Source organism: Nelusetta ayraudi, unplaced genomic scaffold (genome assembly GCF_046127955.1).
Source record: "Nelusetta ayraudi isolate G7.1 ecotype Tasmania unplaced genomic scaffold, CSIRO-AGI_Nayr_v1 ptg000074l, whole genome shotgun sequence".
NCBI lineage: Eukaryota > Metazoa > Chordata > Actinopteri > Tetraodontiformes > Monacanthidae > Nelusetta > Nelusetta ayraudi.
The window spans coordinates 185,426-204,661 of NW_027466124.1; the positions used below are offsets into that span (position 1 = coordinate 185,426).

The window sequence follows — 19,236 nt, forward strand, 5'->3', positions numbered from 1 at the left end:
TCATTTAAAAAAAAAAAAAACAAAAAAAAAACAAGAAAACGCTCAAAAATTGGGTGCCCTGACTGCCCCTGTCCCACCACAGAACCTAAACCTGCCCCTGCAAGAGGTAATAATTACCCGGCGGGGCAATGAATTTGAGTTCAAGTTTGAAAGTGAACTCCCATTACTTTGACTTTAAAGTTTCGCAGCCAACCCCCCAGCTGCTCTGCCGCCGATAGAGTACACAGTAGGGTAAAGCAGGGGTAGCCTGCTCTTCTTAAGAGGGAAGAACGCCGCCGTTACCACCACAGTGTAACTGGCGGAGCGCCTGCGTGACTCCACAATGAGAAAGTCCCGTCAGTTCCCAGAATAGAAAGTCCCATGTCAGTTGCGGGACTCGCTCTGCTGTGTGAACGCAAGCGAAAGCCGAACTTTTCAGTCGTTGAGTTTGTTGACGGAACGTCAGCGCCGCGTTTTCGCCCTGAAAGGTAAAACGGTCGCGAGTGAGCCCGTTAATTAGACAGCGCACCCCCCCGCCCCCCGCCCCACACGCGCTCCACGCCGTCGCCCTTCTTGTTTGTGCGCGTGCTTTCACTTCGCGGGCGGCTCACTCACTCACCTGTTGCCACCCTCAGAGTCGTCCCGGACAAGCTGACCTGGTTGAAGGAATATCATTTTGAACGCGGAGAAGGCAGCCTGGACTTCGACTGACACAACTTGCGTGGGTGTCTTGTGTGTTTTTTTTTTTTTTGTTTTTTTTTAAAGGTTCGTCGGAATTACGCCTTCGTGTTTCCCCCCCCTTTTTCCGGTTCAAAGTTTGGTTCAGTCCGCCGGGCGACTTCACCTCTCATGTTGTGACCCGGATACACCGCGGTTGTGGTGGACGAGGGCCGAGAGGAGCACGTTTAAACAGGTAAGGCGGCCACCATTCTCTCTTCTCTTCTTTGCGCCTCTTTTTTTTTTTGTTGTTGTTGTTTTTGTGACGAACACTTGACGCCTCCACGTCCCCGGCACACAGCCCCGCTCCTGTGTTAGCAAAACCGCCTCCCGCGCGCGACTCAGCGCAACGGCTTGTTCTACAGTGTGTGTGTGTGTGTGTGTGTGTGTGTGTGTGTGTGTGTGTGTGTGTGTGTGTGTGTGTGTGTGTGTGTGTGTGTGAGAGCTCTTGTCATGAGAGAAGTAAAAGTCACCCTTGTTAACTGACATGCATTCAGTAAAGCAAAAACCACATCAGTACCAGATTGTAGTTCACTGTCACCGTCCCACAACAACCCTGTCCCTGGGGTACGTTGGTGTCTCTCCACGTCCCGAGACAATAATTCCAATGTGCACAAGTCCCCCCCCCCCCCCCTTTTTTTTTTTGTTTACAGTGACCCTGAGGTATCGGCACATATCCGTTCATCAGCACATGTTGGGTAAACAGGGGAGGAGAGCAGTGAAGAGAGACGGCCTTGGGTGGTGATGGTCCAGCCACCTCCCCTTGCTTCTCTTTGTAACTCGCACTGATACACACACCTGGGTTTGTTCTGCCATGAACTACTGTGCACTACTGTGTCTGAGCTCTGTTAGCCCTGCCTGTCATGAATGGATAGCTGCTTTCTTTCTTTCTTTCTTTCTTTCCTTCTTTTCTTTCTTGCAAAACATTTCTCCAAGATTGACTCTGACCAAAAGGAATTTCTGTTGTGCGGTTTGTCGTGAAACTAAGAGGGTTGAAGAGAGATTTTCGAGTGTTATGACTTCATCCCTCTGACCCCCCCCCCCCCCCCCACACACACACACACACACACACACACTGGAGATTTTCATGTGAGACAGGGCTTACAGGTAGGATGGTTTAAGACTCCAAAGGAATGTTGTTTGCAACATTGATGTAGATTTCGCTTTATGTTTTTAATTCCTTGCTTGTTCATATGCCCCCCTAGCCAATGGGATGAGCTTCTGTGGAATTAGTTGATTAGTAATGTGATTTCAATTTATAGGTCGCATTATTTCAAGTTTCAAGCCATCAACTTTGGATTTCACTTCAGCCTCCTTCCTTCTATCTTACATGTCATATTCAATTTTATCTGTTTTTGTTTTGTTTTTTGTTTTTTTACCTTTTTGCTTGTATTTAACCTATATTGTGTAATAACCCGATGCAAGAACCTGGCATGCCACCGATGATTGAAATGTCGGAACAATTTCCATTGCATAAGGCCGCCATTGTGGCTGACATCAACCCATCCAGTCAATTTTCCACAGGAATGTAGAAAAATAACCCAGGGAAAACCGAGAATGAGCCCAAGCCACAAGCGTTTTGGTTGGTCGGCTTTACTTCCTTCAGCAGTCAGCTTTTTCTTTGGTGACCCACGGATCCATCTTGTGTTTTCTCGAACCCGACACAGAGCCTAACCAGGCTGATCCGTAGTTCGATCACATGCAGTGCCGCTGCCACCCATGTGTCACTTTGTTTTTTTCTTCACCCAGCGACATGACAGCCAAGTCTCACTTCTCTCACCTGCTTTTCCGGTTCTCAAACAAGCGTTGTGATGACAGCTTCCTGTTCTCTGGCGCTGGGCCAGCAGTATCCGCTCAGAGCAGGTTGCAGGGTCTCAAAGCCTCAAAGTGTATTTCATATTCCAAAATGTACAAAAAAAATACTCAATGACACTGGTAAATGTTTGATGAGATCAAATTTCATCAATGCCGCAAACATTGGGAAGAATTTTTGGAAAATGATCCTTAATTCCAGGGATCTCTATAACTTTGGCTTCACCTGCATGAAGGTGTGATCCTCCCTAAAGTTGTGAAAGGTGAAGCTCAACACTTCAGTGCTGCCAGACTGCTGCAGTAGTCGCCTGTAGTTCGGAACTAAAAACTCAGCCCAAAGCTAATCAAAAGTAGAAAAGTCATTCGTGGTATTCTTCTTCTGAAACATCCATGCTACGGCTTCCACAGTACGCAGTCTTGCTCGTTTTAAAAACTGCCTGTAGCTTTAGGCTCTTTTCCCGCGGAAGGAAGGACGTTTTTGATCTGCTCACTTTCTAAGAGACTAAAAAACCATGGTCATGGTTTATAAGATGAATTATAAGACTGTTTGATCTTAAAAATGAAAAATGCTTTTCTCTCCACTAAATCACAGTCTTTGTGCAGGTTAAAAGCATGCATATGATACATATAAGACTGCATGTGTTTACATATGACTGACAGGATCTCAAATGCCATCAATAGTAGTTTCTGCCTCAACAGTGTCATTCAGTCTCTGAGTATGAGTAAATTCCTTCATTCGAGCGCATTACATAAGTAGACGCTACTTAGAATCCAATAAATAGCTTGACTAATAAGGTCATGACTGTTTTTTTTTTATGTTTTATTACCACGGTTTAAGTGCCATTTACTTTTATGTTTGAGAGCAGACAGTGATATCTACTGCCATTATCTCTTAAAGCTCTTTTCAACAAGTTAGTCAAAATTAAAGGAATCAAACTGACCTCTTTGTAAGCTAGTAATGTTTCAAGCACGCACTTGAGGGATGAAAAGTCAGAGGAGCTGATTACATCTAATGGGGAGGTCTGAATCAGCCTAAGAAGCCAAAGGAGCAACGTACGTCCATGTATGGAAGCTGCCAAGCTTGTAGCAGAGCATCAACTCGTCCTCCACATAGCAGGGACACAAAATGATAGCTGTTGCCTGTTCACGCTGTTGTTTACAAGGGCCTGCTTGTTGGCCTCGAGTGAAACACTCGCGTCTAAACACTGATGTGTTGGTCACGACGCCTTGTTGGGTTGTGGCACTCCTGCTTGGTATTTAAATCACACAGTTGAGCTGAGTTTTTGGGCGGTCAGTTTTTATTTCCGAGTAAACGGGGGAAAAAACCATCAAAGAGAGACCTTTTTTTTATATAAAGGACAAGTGTAAGTTATCACTTGTGCAAATGTGTGGGAAATGGACCGAGGATGGCCATGATATGATGTCATAGAGAGGTTTTTTTTTTTTAAAAAAGCTGGCTAACTTGGTTTGTGTGGTCAGTCTCAGCCTATCATTTTGGTGGCATAAACACAGTATGTGACTCACTCTACAAGTTTGCAAGGTTTAATAGCTGCTGTTATGGAGAGGGAGAAAGAAGTCACACAGTAATCAGACAGGCATGTTGTCATAAAGACATGTACACTATCGCGCGTGTCGCGTATGTCGCTGCGAGCACGTCAGGTACCGCAGCTGTTTCCTGACTCCCAAATTACCCAGAATACACACACTTACTTTCACATGATTTTTCTTTCCTCCTTAGATTCCTGTGAAGTCCAGCATGTTATAATCCTTTGTATTTTCCCCGCACTGTGTGACCTCTCCGCCAACATTATTCTATTGCCCCGCACTCTTCCCGATGACCTATGACCTCGTTCAGGACGCTTCCATTCTGTGTGCTTGTTAAGATGCATCCACTGTGCAATGCGCTTTTAATAGGGTCAAAAGTATTTTGTGTGTATGCGACAGCAGAAGCAAAGTGTATTTACCGAGTTGAGTTGTTGAGTTGTGCTGCAGTCCACTGAGTTGACATCATCACCTGCGTCCTGCGTCAGTGAAGCCCAGGGACGGCTCAAGGTCACCTGACTTTTCAGCCAAACCCTTGTTTGGCTCCTGATTGTGTGCGTTCACATCTGTCTGCGTGCAACATTGCCGCGTTCTCGACGTCCCGCTAATCGCGCGTTGACCTGCGAGCCTGGCCTCTCTGGATTAATCTGGCTTTGTGCGGCGCTCTTCACAGGGCCAGGTTGGCTCACATGCTCGCAGTGTGACATGTTTTGCCTCCAGTGCTCTCGCATTGAACACATACTGACAGGCTGTAATCAGCATTCACACCCACACAGAGCGTGCCACCGTCACAGGACCCCTTTGTCCCGGGTGTTGCTGCTGCGCTGTTGCCGTTGTCGCTGTGGACTTGATGGTTTTGTTGTGTACACTACTGCCTAGGCCCGCTTTTCCTTTTAGTCCCCTGCCAGCGGGGGGTCCTCGCAGGGACAAGGCTGTGTCAAAGAGCTGCTGTAGTTGTTTGTTTACTACTATTATATATATATATTTTTTAGATGTTCCTGTCTTGAACGCTGCGATCATGTTCAGAAGAGAGAGAGGAGGAACCAGTGAATCACATTGCAGCTTCAGAATGTTTTTTACGCATCACGTTCTGTTGAACAACAAGTTTCATTCATTCTGCTCTTACAGCGGACTCACTTTAAAATGTACTGATAACGGGGTTTATGGATCATGAGGAGTATTCCTGAGGCCTCCCACAGGGCTGTGCTGACTCACGTGATGTCACCCGAGTTGGACAGGAGGAATCGCACAGTCAGAAAAAAACCTTCCCATTTCCAAGCAAAAAAAAACAAAAGCCTTCCGCCGCTGTGAGCACAGTGCAGAATGATTAACCAAAGTATGACTGGTCTGGACATGATGCCTTGTGGGTGATGTAGGTACAAAAAGAGGCCAAGAGATAAAATGAGTTTCTAGTAGGATGAAACTTTTTTTTTGTCATCGCTTTCTGAAGGTTTTTATGAACGAGTGTTGTTATGTAAAAGTTGACAGATTGGCTCAGTGTGGTGCCTTTATCATGACAAACGTTCCACTTCCTTAAGTGTTCCTTGCTTTGAAATACTCATTTGTCTCCTTCTCAGCTCGTTAAGAAAGCAGACAGCCTAGCAGCCGTAGAAATGCTTCAGATGAAATCAACGTTTATGCTTTATTTGATTTTTATCTTTAAAACTACTGATAAAGCAGCATCGGACCTGCACGTCCATCGGTTATTGACCCTTCGGATATCAACAGCCGCTCTGTCATCCCTGTGTGTGTGTGTGTGTGTGTGTGTGTGTGTGTGTGTGTGTGTGTGTGTGTGTGTGTGTGTGTGTGTGTGCACGCACGCACTATGTCGAATGAACCGTTGCTGCTTATTACCAATCTGTGGTTGATAATTAGCACTGCAGTGTCATGCACATAGCGTCATCACGCTGACTGGGGTCATTTGGAGTTGATGTTTACGACTTGTGTTTTGCTCATTACATAACTTCCCCCCCCGCCCCCCAACACACACACACTCACTCGCTGTCGAAGTGTCTCTGTCCCTCTCTTGCTATCTTGTTCTCCGGAGGCTCTCCCCTCCCTGCAATCAAGTCCAATTGTTTATTTACTTCTTTATTGTTTTTTCACCCAAAACAGTTTTTTCCCTCTTCTTTTTTTTCCTCAAACTGGGAATTTTTCCAGAAATTATCAGAAATTATTTTTGCCTGTTCTCTTGCTGTCTCTGTTTCTTTTTTTTGCCATGGGAAACAGACACACACATCAAACCTACTGTTTGCATGAGAGACATGAACTTTACTCCCAAACATTTGCGGTGGTGTTGATAGTGTATCTAAGTGGACTTTAGCTGGAGGCCAGTCAGGACAAGCTTCTGATGATGTTCATTTGGGTGATAAAGGAGCCAAGTGTGAGGTTTTCCACAAACTATCACTGGGGGTTGAAAGGTTTTGCAGAATTTACTTTTTTTTAATCTGTAGTCTGTCAATGACTCCACCAGAATTGAAGTGGACCGTTATTCTCAACCTCTGCCGTTCTGTGAATCAGCCCTTTATGATGTCACAAAAGTGAGTGCAGCAGTTATTAGCTGATAGTGAGTAATTTCAAATTATGAGCCCAGACTTGTGTAAAACCTGAGGTGTGGATCATCATCATGGATTTCTGGATTGAATAAGGACGACGGTCTTCAGCTATGCTGTCTTTTCTTTAACTCATCATCTTCTCTCTCTCTCTCTCTCTCTCTCTCTCGCTCTCTCTCTCTCCCTCCTCACCATCTCTGTCTCTCTTATCTCAGCTGTGTATTTATCTCTGTGCCTCCGCTCCGAGTGCATTCTCTGCAGCCTAATAAGGTCGGGATATGAGTTAGAAGTCTGGGCATGGGCACAAAGGGGGTCGGAGTGGGGTGTGTGTGTGTGTGGGGGGGCAGCAGAGATTGTGGGAAAAGATTCGGCAACGTTCAACCAAGAATACTTCCCCACATATTCAAGTTTTATGTTTCTGCAGTCGTGCATCTTTTCACGACCGCACGCTGAAATGTTGGGAGGGCAGACGGACTGAGATAATCCAGGCCTTTACGTGGACATTAACCCAACCGGTAAAAAGCACTTTGATGTTGGGGGAAAAACAGAATAATGCAGGATGTGTAAATACACTTGAAAGCCTCTCCAGCCTCGGTCTGTTCTTGTGGTCAGTTGTTTCTCCTCCTTTTTTCTTCTGCTGCTCGCCGACTGTTCCGAGTTCATTCATGTGTTCAGTGTTTCTCTTAACACGCAGACGATCCTCTGCCAGTCCACAAGTATTGCTGTGGTTTTTCAACCTCACACATCACTGTTCCGGCGTGAACTGCCGCCGAATCTTCCTGGCCACACTGCAGATTATATCGTTACCACAATGTTCATCAGAGCCGTGTGGCCGTGTCGAGGTACAGCGGCCCTGATCGAGCGCTTCTCCATTTTTCCACCTGCCAGAAATGCCCCAACACAACATGGAAAGCCGCAGCAGCCAGTGGCAGCATGGGATACGTCCGCCGTGGATCCTCCGAGTGGCCGGAGGTCACAGTCCCTCCTCCTCGGGGGCGGAGTCGGACACGGAGAGCAGCAGCACGGGGAGCGAGAAGGTGAGCTGAGAAGCCGCTGTGTTGTGATCTGGCTCGTCGCTGCGAGGTTGGTCTTGCACAGAGTCGGTTCCTCCGCCAGTTCACAATCAGCGAGTCACGCCACATTTCTAGACTAAACTGTTTATGGTTTGAAAGCCTTGCATGTGGTGACTTTGTCTGCTTTTTCAGTCGTGCATTAAAAAGCTGGAGGCGGGCTCGCCAAGGCCCCTGCCATCGCCCTCAGTCATCCAGCGGCGAATCACTGACATCGACCAAAAGAAGGAGGAACTAAAGATTGAGGTGGGCATGTTTAGATTGTTGCGAGTCAAAAGAAAACATGCAGTTGTCTCAAAGCACAGCAGTGGATTTAATAAAGATCAAGTTGAGGGGTTGATTTAATAAAAAAAAAAAAAAGACACCAAACCTGAGTTTGAGTTGTCTTTTTAATGCTCTTGAGTACATCTGCAGCCAGACAGAGGGTCAGGATAAGGCGCACACATCTTCCCAAACCCCGGCACAGTCACTGTGGAAGAATGCTTATCTGCGACTTGCTCAACGTCTGGTCAATATGATTCAGCCCCGGCTGTCTCTCCTGGTCATTCAGCTGCAGCTGGAGATCGCTCTGCTGCAGGGTGAGCTGCAGACGGAGACGACGCAGCTGCACAGGCAAACGCAGAGGCTGCAGGCTCTCAAGGAGGCGGGCAGGAGGACGGGGAAGAGCAGGCCCAGCGACAGAGAAAAGGTAAACTTCAGAGCTGCTCTTTAAATTAGTTTGCGATGTTTTGGATCTTTAGACTTTCCGTCCTGAATCGCAACTAGACGGAGGTGTAGGAATCCCTGAACTGACTTCCAAGTTAAATCAATTTGAAATTGAATGTGCCGCGTCTCTATCATTCATTTGTCTGAATGGTTCGATAAGAGCACAACAGTGAAATAGATGACATACATGTTTGGGTTTAGTCAGGTTTCGCTAGCAACACAAGATCATGTCAGCGCTAAGTCGGTTGAGGTGATTGTCAGGGGAGGTGGGTTTAATGATGATTCTGTAGAACTAACTACTTGAAACAGGATTGTTTCCGAAGTCTCTTCTTCCACTTAAAATTTTTTTCCCTTTCGTTTTTTAAATAAAACGTTAAAAAAACAATGGAGGTCATACTTCACTCCTTTTGCCATGTGTTCGGCGGCAGGAACGACAGAATCTGGAGGAGGAGAGAGGGAGGGTGGAGACGCTGAGGAGGAACTGCGAGGAGAAGGAGAAGATGATTCCCAGCCAGCCAGAGAGCCAGCGAGAACAGCTGACTGTGCAGCTACAGCAGGTTGGTGTCTGCAAACCCAAAACTCTTCTCTAAAAAATTCTTTGAAAGATTCCTAGCATCTCTCTCTCATAACACTAGCTTAAACAGGCCTCATTCACAACGCTGCCTTGTCTTAATGTAAATGTGTGATAGGATGGCAACATCGAGCTATGACCAGACAAGCATCTCAGGAACTTTATTTAATCTGGTTACTGTTTTTACCAGCTGTGAACCATCCAAAGAGAAAGAATGACAAAGAAGCCACATTTTCATGAAACTGCAAAACAATTCCAAGGCAACTGCAACCGTTGCGGATGTGGGAAGGATTTACAGCAACAGAGCCGCAGCAAAAGACAAGACAAATTGAATCAAGATAATTTTCCTTGTCCACAAATTAGTGTTTAGCGGAGATGGACTGAAAAGGGCTTGATATTGGATTTATGAGCTCGTCGGACCTTTTAATGGATGATTGACGGCAACCCTTCCTATTGAGGTCGGTGATGTAACGATAGACGGGGCCAAAACAGCTGCAGCTCTACAGATAGGATTTCTTGAAATTATGGCATGATGGAAATTACTTCACTTTACTTACTTTGGCATGTCTAAATGCAGCATCTACTTGAACTGAAGATGGTTGTACGAATACAGGGGTGAGCCAGCCAAGTAAAAAAAAAAAAAACGGCCCGTGTTTTACTCTGAGTTGTTGTTGTTAGACGCAGCAGTGGTTCGACTCCAGCCCAACACTTCCAGAATGTTCCAAAAATGTTTGAAACGTTGTTGTTTGCAGTCTTGCCTGTTCACCCCTGTAATCTCTGCGCGGCCGAACAAAGCGGGATTGTTCAATACCTGTTCGACCTGATGAGTCAGAGTTCAGAGTGTTTGAAAGTGCTCTAATGCAGAGAACCCAGCTTGGTGTATGTGCGCGCGGTTTTTCTGCTTTCCTTTTGTTTATGGAAGACATGAGATATTTTTGGAGAGAAACTCCACCGCAGTCAAAAGCCACACACATGCACACAAACGAGAGGCTCATGTGCACACTACAAAAGATGAGAAATGCAGCTGTTCTTGTTGCGAGATAGCGCTGGCTTTCTCTGAACGTGCCCATTCACTTTCAGAAGGCAGAAGTCAAGGTGTTAACCATGTGTTGTGTTCGCTGTGACTTTCGATTCCATTCTGACGTTGCCAAACTTGTTGTAATGTTTAATTTGAGCATTTTTAAGGGTTGCATTTTGGTGGTGTTTGTGTTCAATTCAGTGTTCAGTGGCTTCACTGAACACTGAATTGAACAGTTCTGACACTAATACTTTCTTATGCTATAACATTTAGCTTTGACACAAGCTGTAATATATGTGTTGGAAGATTGAATGACCAACATGAATAATTCACTTGTGTCCCTGACTTATTTTATTTTATTTTAAGAAAATCTTTTTTTTTTTTTTTTTAACTTTAATTCATTTGCAGAAAGTGTCATTAAAAAATAGAAAAAAATTCTGTGCAATTATATAAATGTCTTTTTTTGTATGCAGCGCTGTGCATGAAATGTACTTTATAGACGTATACTTTCTCAGCTGACTGAACCTCTCAGAGAACAACACTTCAGTGTGTTCACAGTGAATTATTGAAGTGTTATAAATCTAAATCTATAATTTGGATCTAAATCTATGAAAATAGCCTGTAATGAACCTGCTTCAGAACCAACGGTCGTTTTAAACGGGCTTAATTTCATTTGGCTGCTGCAGGAGAAGGAGGCAATGGAGGCGGCAGTCCGGGCCTTCGATGACTGGGAGTTCCGTGTCCTGGAGCGAGAGAGCGGCATCGACGATGAGGAGGAGGAGGAGGAGGAGGAGGAGGAAGATGCTGCCGAGGGCAGGGAGGGCGAGAGCGAGTCAGAGGTGGACAGGGCGATCTCATGTCAGCAGCACGTGGTCAACGCTACGCAGGTAAAACAACACAACGAGTGAGACGGATGTTAACGCTTCCTCAGTCGTCTGACCTGATATGCAGGTCCTAAAGTTTAAATACGTTTGAAATAAGATAACGGATAGCCAAGAGCAGAGTGAAGGTTTGCCCGGCTGAAGCAGCTTTTCCTTCCGTCTGTGACTTGAAATTCAGGTTCCCTCATTGTCAGAGTAGTGGCCTCTGTCCTCCTCCAATCAAATGCATCCAAAATTCTTCTTAAAATAAGGAGAGGGCGGCCCCAAAAGCAAAGGTTTAAGCCACAGCTCCCAGCCCCTCCTACAATAATCACAGAGTAGTTGGCATCGATCAACAAAGCTATAAATTTTCTGCTCCTATTTTTTTGTGCAGTAGAAACGTGGAAATTATCTCTATTGTTTTCTTTTTGGTCTTGCAGCCACATTACATGGATTGTTTGAGGCGCAACCCGCACACACACACACACACACACACGCACGCACACAGTTGCCACTCTGGTCTAAAACATGCCCTTCCCCCTGTGAAAGGAGGACCTCAACCTCAACTCCTCACCTCACTCTCACCAGAATTACCCTGATGCTGTCACATGACTGCGCAGCTCAACTAATTATATCAGAGGCCACCATGAGAGAAAAATGAAAAGAGCGTGCGAGACGCAGCAGAGAGCAGCCACAACAGTGGAGGAGATAAAACTGGAAAGTTTGAGACCAAAACGACTCACTCAGTTGGGAATCTCAGTGCAGTAAGAATGCACTAGGTGTGTGTTCAAATCAAGCAAGTTGCAGGCATGTTTGGAGCATGATGAAGACTCACTGTAGCAAAGTCCGAACATAATTATTAAGTGTTAAATATCAGTTTTGCAAATGTCAGACTTGGAGATTTTATCAAAAAAGCTGGAAGGAGAATGAATGACTGTGCGTAGCAGAGTCCAAAGCCACACATATGGCTGAATCACAAAGGCCACAGTGAGTTCAAGTTGTATTGAGCTGCTTTCTGCAGCTTTGAACATGTGCCAACCGTAGGAACACCCCTGAATGCACCACACTGATTACAATTCCTCAGGGGGAAAAAGAAACATCTGAATGTAGAGAGCAGACAGTTGGCGGAGGTGATACAATGTTCCACACAGATGAAGAGAGGGATTGTGTGACAGTCACAGACTCGTTGTCTCACATTTGCCACTGTAAGCTGCACATTTAGAAAAGAAATAAAACCATTTATCGTTTCCTGGAGTTGCACTCTGAGCGCTGCCCTCACGCGCCCACTCATTAACTTGCAAAGTGGACGCATGATTTGCATACCGTCTCAGTCGAAGGGAGGCTGAGTCAACAAAGGAACACCTGCACACTGAGAGTTTTTAATCCCGAAGTGCCTTTTTAAAAAAAAAAAAAAAAATTATATATTGTAGCAGGTTTGCTCCGCCCCGCTAAATGACCCAGATACACTGCACCAGAGTTGTGGTTGAGGAGGAGAGTCCACACTGAGTGGAAGCATGTGGTGAATTTTCAGGAACGGGTGCAGCAGCTGGAGAGGCAACTGAAGGAGATGGAACGGGAGAAGGAGAGGGAGCTGAACTCCCTCAGAAAGGAGAAGAGGGAGCTGATGCACACCGCTCAGATGGTAAGGACCGCCGCTCCGACTTCCGCAGACCGTGGGGTAATTAAATGCTGATGTTGCCTCATTAGCCAATTAGCTCCTGATATTACGTCAGTAGCCAATTAGTAGTGCTAAAGTAATTAGCCTGGTACTTTGGGTACAAATTGTACACTTTTTGTATCTTAGATTTCAAAGAAACATTTGCCCGGTTTAGTTTTAGCTTTCTCAGCTTTAAGCGCTAATCAGTTTAAAACTTGGAATTAAGTTGCTGCATTGTTATTGTGATTGTCATTATTATTGCTATACCCGAGTCGTGTTTTTTTTTTTTTTTTTAAATCATGCTATGTGTTTTGGATTTTTATGTCCAAAAAACTGTATGTTTTGCCCCCTGCTAACAGTGTCCTCCAAGAAAGTGAGGGCAGCAAGACCTGGCAGACCTTTGCATGTTATTGCTAGAAAACATGGGTCAAGGAATTTTGCACAATATCTCCCACACAAGTTGTAGGAGTGGTGCTGCCAGTCAACAACAATCTTTTATTCATCCATTATGTCATTCCCCTAAAAATAGATGTGGGCCAAATGAGTTGCTCAAGTGGTCAAAGTTTCACTTTCAGAAATTTCAGCAGCTATTTTCCTCCTGTTTTTATTGGCAAAGGTTTTGAGGGCTTGTCTGTGTTTGTTATGAATACTCGCTCCCCCAAACTGTGTGATTTACTCAGCCAGTCACTAATTACACTGTGCTGTGAATTTATCACCCAGCCACTGGCTTCACTTTGATCAGACCTGCGGCCGCTCTGGGTATCAGGAGGAGGAGGAGACGAGACGGAGTGAGGGAGGGAAGAGAACTTCCCTAAGGCTGGAGGGGAGGGGAGGGAGGGAGGGAGGATAGAGGGAGGAGTGAGCAAGATGAGGGGAGGGCGCTGCGATCGTGAGTGAGAGAGTGTGTGTGAGTGAGTGTGTGTGTGTGTGTGTGTGTGTGCGCCCATGTGTGTGAGAGGGAGGTGAAGCGAGCCGAAGGGAAGTTTGACATCCTCGCAGCAGCTAGCCGGTGAGCTAAAAAAAACTAAAAGAAACAAACAAACTCTTGTGAATCTGCTACCGTCGTCAGATTGTTCCTTTTTAAAATTGCTCTCCGAAATGTGCTTTCAAATTTGTGTAATCTCCGGAGGAGGGAGGGCAGACGGGAGTGGCTCAGTGGGACAAGACAACATGACTGAGTGTCGACGGCGTGATGGAGTTCACGGCGGGAGCTTGTGTCTACCCAGCCGAGGGTGGAAGGGAAGCCGCGTCTAAGTCTGGAGGCCGTGTGGATTTCCCCCCCCCCCGTGATCGGTTGAGGTCTGTTCCTCCTTCCTGCTCCACTTCACCTCCGTGTGACAGAGTGGAGCAGCGGAGGAGGCAGAAGGGGTTAAACTGGGCTGCATGTGGCGACTCAACAGCTCATGTGTTTATGAGTCAAGTGGGGAGGGACGTCTGCGGGGAGAGATAGTGGAGGAATGATAATTTCTTTTTAACTCATTACGGTCCCCCTGCGGTGTCACGGTTGATGCAGCGACTTTTGTTTTTTGTTTTTTTGCTGGGATTCCTGTCACCAGCGTGTGTGCGTTTACTGCCTTTCAGCCGGTTGTTGCCGCAGGGTCGGATTTGAAATGACGTGCCGTCTTCTCCTACAGGTGCTCAAGGAGAAGAAGCCACTCGCTGATTGGTCAAACATCACCGGCTCAACCCCCTGCATGATGTCAATCTCACCTCTGACGGTGCACAAGGCTCCTCAGGTTGGTGGCACCAGCAGTCACAGCTTGTAAAGATCAAAATTTCATTTATGTCATTTTCTACAAGGGCTCCAGGAACGTTTATTTTACATCCAAGATACAGCATATTTAGCACCGTGATTATGACTTGCTGCTAAAAATGATGCTTTGTTTGACATAAAAAAAAAAACCCAGCTATTAAAAGCCTGCCGGGGCTGTTGTGACTTGCCTGGGAGAGGTATCAGTGAAATAGCAGGGCATTTTGTGACATCACAAACGACTGTTTTCCAAAACCGAAAATCTCCTCCCCAAACAATCTCAGATTGCCGTCAACATTTATTGTTTCCCCTGGACCGGAGTGCTGTGGATGAGTTTGTCTTAAAGCCGACCTCCTCTCTCGCAGGAAGCGTCCAAAGAGTCCGTCAGTTTGCCCCGGCGGAGGAGTTCGCACCGCAAACTCAGCGACAGGCCGCTGTCGTCGCAGGGTGAGACGCACACACACACGGACGCACACAGACACTCGTGCTATTTTCCTTGCCGTTCCTATTGTGCTCCACATTTGCTTAGCATGAGAGCACCCGTGATGTCAGACAATAGCCGTCCTCTCTGTGCTTTCTGGCTGCCTGTTTGCTCAGTTCCCTCCCTTTCAGTCGGAGGGAAGGTGTGTCAGAGGAGGTGAGGGGGTTGTTGTCGCTGCGCAGGCCGAGAGCCGGATTTACCTGAACGGACCGGATGAGCGAGAGAAACACATAAACCCTTCCTGCTATCTCTTCCCTGACAAACACACCTACCTGTGACTAACTGAACAGATCGTGTCAAGTCTTGTTGGCTGTTTGTCCTCCTTTTTTTTTTTTTTTTTTTAACTTTCACCTTCTTTCCTCTTTCGTGCTGCACCTTGATTTAATGTCATTTCTCATCCTGACACACAAACTATCGCAGGATGCATCCTCTCCCCCGCCGCTCTGCGCGCCTCTTACGCGGTTCTCTGTCTCCGTCCTCGCCCAGGATTCGTGAGGATTCTGCCAGAGAGCCGCACCCAGGAGGCCTACGCCTCCCCCCTCCCAACCCACCTCAGGCTCAGCAACGGGCACAGCAGCGAACGCAGACCCGGGATGAGCAACGGCGGCGGGTTCCTCACTCCTTGTAACAGCACAACCAGCTCTCGCGCCGCCAGGTCAGTCTCCCCACGGCCCTCTTGATGGATCCCAACCCGGAGCGTGACTCTAAAATGCCTTCCATTTAAAAGTGTGTTGTGTGTACTGGAGGTATCCCATGTTCAAGTCATAGTCGCAGCCTCTTCATTCACTTTAGGAAAACCAGCACCACACATTTTTTAACTTTTAGCTGCCAGCTGAGAAAGGTGCCAATCATTAGGGATAAAAGGCACTTCTCAATGTTGTTGTGGACAAACACAGGTGTTGCAACAACAGGATGTCTGCGCCAAATGTGTGTTTTATTATACAACAGTAGAGCAGAGCAGGGCATCTTCTGATCTGAGGATGGCTCTAACACAATACATGTGATGTATTGCCGGCATTTGTTTGTTTGTTATTATATATTCTGTAACAGCTCTACCGTGGTCCTGTGTTTACTGCACCTGCAGCTGCATTTGCTCATTGCAGCCTCCAAAATGTGTGGATAAGCAAATTCATTCCTGTCCCGCTGATGTTTCCCCTTTGATGAGCGCTAACTGCCCCGGCGATTGTTTATATTGTCTGATTTGCCGATTTAATGTGCTCGCCTTTGCAGCCCCACGCTGTTGGACCTGGTGGAGATCGAGAGGAAGCTGAGGGAAGCCAAGGCGGAGCGGGAGAAGCTGCTGAGAGAAAGAGTGAGTCACCTGTCATGGGAAACGCTGGCTGACGCCTCTGTAATCAGCGCCGACACACTTGTTCGGACACGGCTGTCCGGCTGCTGACACCCACTCTGCTCCTGCCAGCAGATGCCTGGGTGTTTGCAACGCCTGTTTGTCGCGTCGGTGCACGCCAGCGGTCACACATGTGGAGGCCAAAAGCTTTGCAGACTGCAGACAGAAAGTGGGAACTGTACAGTGCTAGTTAGTTTACTTTCACTGCTCGAAGGGCCTGATTTACTGTGATCTTGATTTAAAAAAAAGGGCTAATCTGTGCAGTCACGCCGAGCACATTGCATTTTTTTTCTGGATGGGCCAACTACTAATGCACGCAACAGTGACAACTGGTGCAAACATGGTACAGGATGTCCCGTTTCAGTCAAAATTTTGGCACACTTCATGGCCCCATGTGCTAGATAATCATATTTTCCTTTTGTTCTGCGCGCACTTTTCTAGGAATTAATTAAGGCTAAGAATGTTTCCTCTCTGACGATGACACGTGTTGGCAAAAAAAACCAAAAAACAAAAAAAAACTCTGATGAAATCTCCCAGGAGGAGCGACGGCGCCTCATGGTGGAGGAACGGCGGCAGAGAGAGCTGGACATCTTCGGAACGGAGCAGCTTGAGCCCGAGAACTCACAGAGAGCCGAGTCTGACCCCAAGGAGCTACCGCAGGCCGCCTCTCCTCCAAACTCACCGGTATGTAGACAATCAAAAACACTGTCATATAAAAAATAAAAAAAAGTAGATAGAAACATGCACCCTTAAGTAAAAATATTAATATTAAAGAGGTGCAAGGCCCAGGCAATTCAATCCAAAAAATGAAAAACGGCCCACAACATTGAAGTGTCTATCTCAAAAATCTTTAATAGTTTTACTGACAGGCATCTATTAAAGATTTTTGAGATGGACACATGAATGAGTGTTGTTGGCTGTTTTTCATTTTTATGTAAAAAAAAATAAATAAATAAACAATCATCCTCCAGATATAATAAAGAATCTGATCAAACTGCTTAATTACTTCATTAATTAACTTTCCTCATAGTCGTGCAAAAAGGATTAACATGCTTTTGCCAAGACTCTGAGTCTTCCTCGCCCCATCTGAACTCCGCCTGTGTCCCCAACAGCTGCCGCTCTTCCTCTCCACCAACTTTGACCTCCGCGCCCACCTGGAGTCCCTGGGTCACGGCGTGGCCTCCTGCACCGACCTGCGGCTGACGGCCCGGCGCTGCGCCGGCTTCCTGACCAAGCGAGGGGGGAGAGTCAAGACGTGGAAGAAGAGATGGTTCCTGTTTGACATGGACCACCGGCGGTTGGCCTACTATACTGGTAAGCCTGGAACTACGGTGCTTTTTGGGCATGACAGTATTAACCGCGTTCTTTTTGTTTTGTTTTGTTTTTATTGTTGCTGTACGAGTAGTTTCTCTCTTTTGTCACCTTGGTCTCTATGCATTCCAAGACGTTTTTCTTCTCTGCTGCAGACTGTGACGAGAGGAAGCTAAAGGGAGTCATCTACTTCCAGGCCATAGAGGAAGTTTACTACGACCATCTGCGAACAGCCACTTCAGTGAGTTACAGGACGCAGCCGGAGCCCGACGATCCATCGGAGAGTTGGACCAACATCAAACTGACTATAGTAGCTTTACCCTGTGGCCGGAGACAAATATGTTTGCTTAAATGCATAAAGCTCAGTCTTTTATCAAAGATGAAAGACCACTTCATCAACTGTCCTCACAGTAGACGGAGCAGTTTTGTTTCATTCACCCAACATTGAGTCTGAAGTTTCTCTAAGCTGTTTTTTAAATAATTCCACTGGAATCCAGGGCTGCAACCAGGCAGTCTTGTTCACTGATATAAAGTAATAAGACCCACGTTGCATGTTGTTGAGTTCTGACAAGCTGCAAGTTTTCACTTGTCTTGCTTATATCTGCGTGTGTCCAGTTTAATGTCTCTTATATAAATAATCTCTTCTCTTCACTTTTTATCACTACGGCTCTATCTCATTTCTCTTTGTCTGCATTTTTCCTCCTCAGTCTCCGCGGCCCAGTCTGACCTTCTGCGTCAAGACATACGACCGCCTCTTCTTCCTGGTGGCCTCCAACGCCGTCTCCATGCGGATTTGGATGGACGTCATCGTCACGGCGACGGACGAGCACAGCCGTTACTGACCGTTGCTGAGCGTTTGGACTTTGATTGCGGCTGCTGTGCAGACGATGCATTTAGGGATTCTTGGCCTGTCTGATTGGTTTGTTGTGACCCAGCTACGCCTTCAGCAGGAGTTGACGTATTCGGACTTGTCTCATGCAACACAGAGAGGGGACTGTTACCAAGACATTGACACTCGGGTACTGACTGACTGACTGACTTCACTTCCACCAAAACAACTGCAAACCACCTGCAGCGTAAAGCACCAAGCAGTGCTGGGCCTCTGCTGGTGGGACTTCACGGCTTACTACTTGAGCCGGAGCTCCCCCTGTTGGTCACAGTTCAGCCTTACCGGGCGTCACTTCTGCACACTACAGCAGGGAGCGGAAGCAGCAACAGCAGCCCCGCAGTCAGCAGAGTTGACAGTTGAAGTTTTCCTGTCCTGGGCTCCGACTGTTGCATCACTTACCTGCCATGTTCATAAATTACATTTTCATAATTTAACTTATTTGGAAATGTATACAGATTTAATATGCATATAAGGAATGGAACACTGTTATCAACGCACTATTAAAATGTACGAGTGAAATCTGATTTTGTTTACTTTTTGATATTATTTTTCATATCTGCAGTGGCACTCACAGTGCCAGATATTTTTGTACAAGCCACGTCATTCTAGTTCCAGCGCCGGAAACATAATAAAATAATAATAATGACTTTTATCTCACCATCTAAATTTATATCCACATTAGTTTATATTTAACAAGTCTGCTCAGACTGATCAGATTGGGGATTTATCTTGTACTTCTTGTGTTGTTCAAACGCCAGCAGCTCTGCCACTGTTTACTTTCCACCAGAGGCCCAATAAGACGTCAGCAGGCAGACACATTGTATTTGGCTTTGTGCCACTTTTCTTTCTCTCTGACTCCTCTTTTTACTTAGAAATCATTTTTAAAAATCGCGTCAAGGGCATTCATTTAATTCCTTTTAATTAATTTATCATTGTGGCTGCAGGGTAAAGATGCACGCTGATGGTATGTAGCA

General features: G+C 46.2%; 1 protein-coding gene across 2 annotated transcripts; it reads left to right on the forward strand.

The window, feature by feature from the left end:
* The first annotated feature begins 563 nt into the window (after positions 1 to 563).
* Positions 564 to 18,786, forward strand: phldb3 (pleckstrin homology-like domain, family B, member 3). 2 transcript variants are annotated; one of them, XM_076043245.1, is made up of 15 exons: positions 564 to 892; positions 7,491 to 7,639; positions 7,808 to 7,918; positions 8,223 to 8,360; positions 8,806 to 8,934; positions 10,653 to 10,853; positions 12,358 to 12,468; positions 14,118 to 14,219; positions 14,599 to 14,680; positions 15,201 to 15,369; positions 15,945 to 16,026; positions 16,600 to 16,746; positions 17,175 to 17,376; positions 17,529 to 17,614; positions 18,081 to 18,786. In XM_076043245.1, the coding sequence occupies exons 2-15, from the start codon at positions 7,493 to 7,495 to the stop codon at positions 18,213 to 18,215; spliced, it is 1,842 nt and encodes a 613-aa protein (XP_075899360.1). In that variant the 5' UTR covers positions 564 to 892; positions 7,491 to 7,492; the 3' UTR covers positions 18,216 to 18,786. The 2 variants fall into 2 exon arrangements, with proteins under 2 accessions (XP_075899360.1, XP_075899361.1); XM_076043246.1 differs by lacking the exon at positions 8,806 to 8,934 and having other exon boundaries at positions 565 to 892.
* Positions 18,787 to 19,236: the final 450 nt, after the last annotated feature.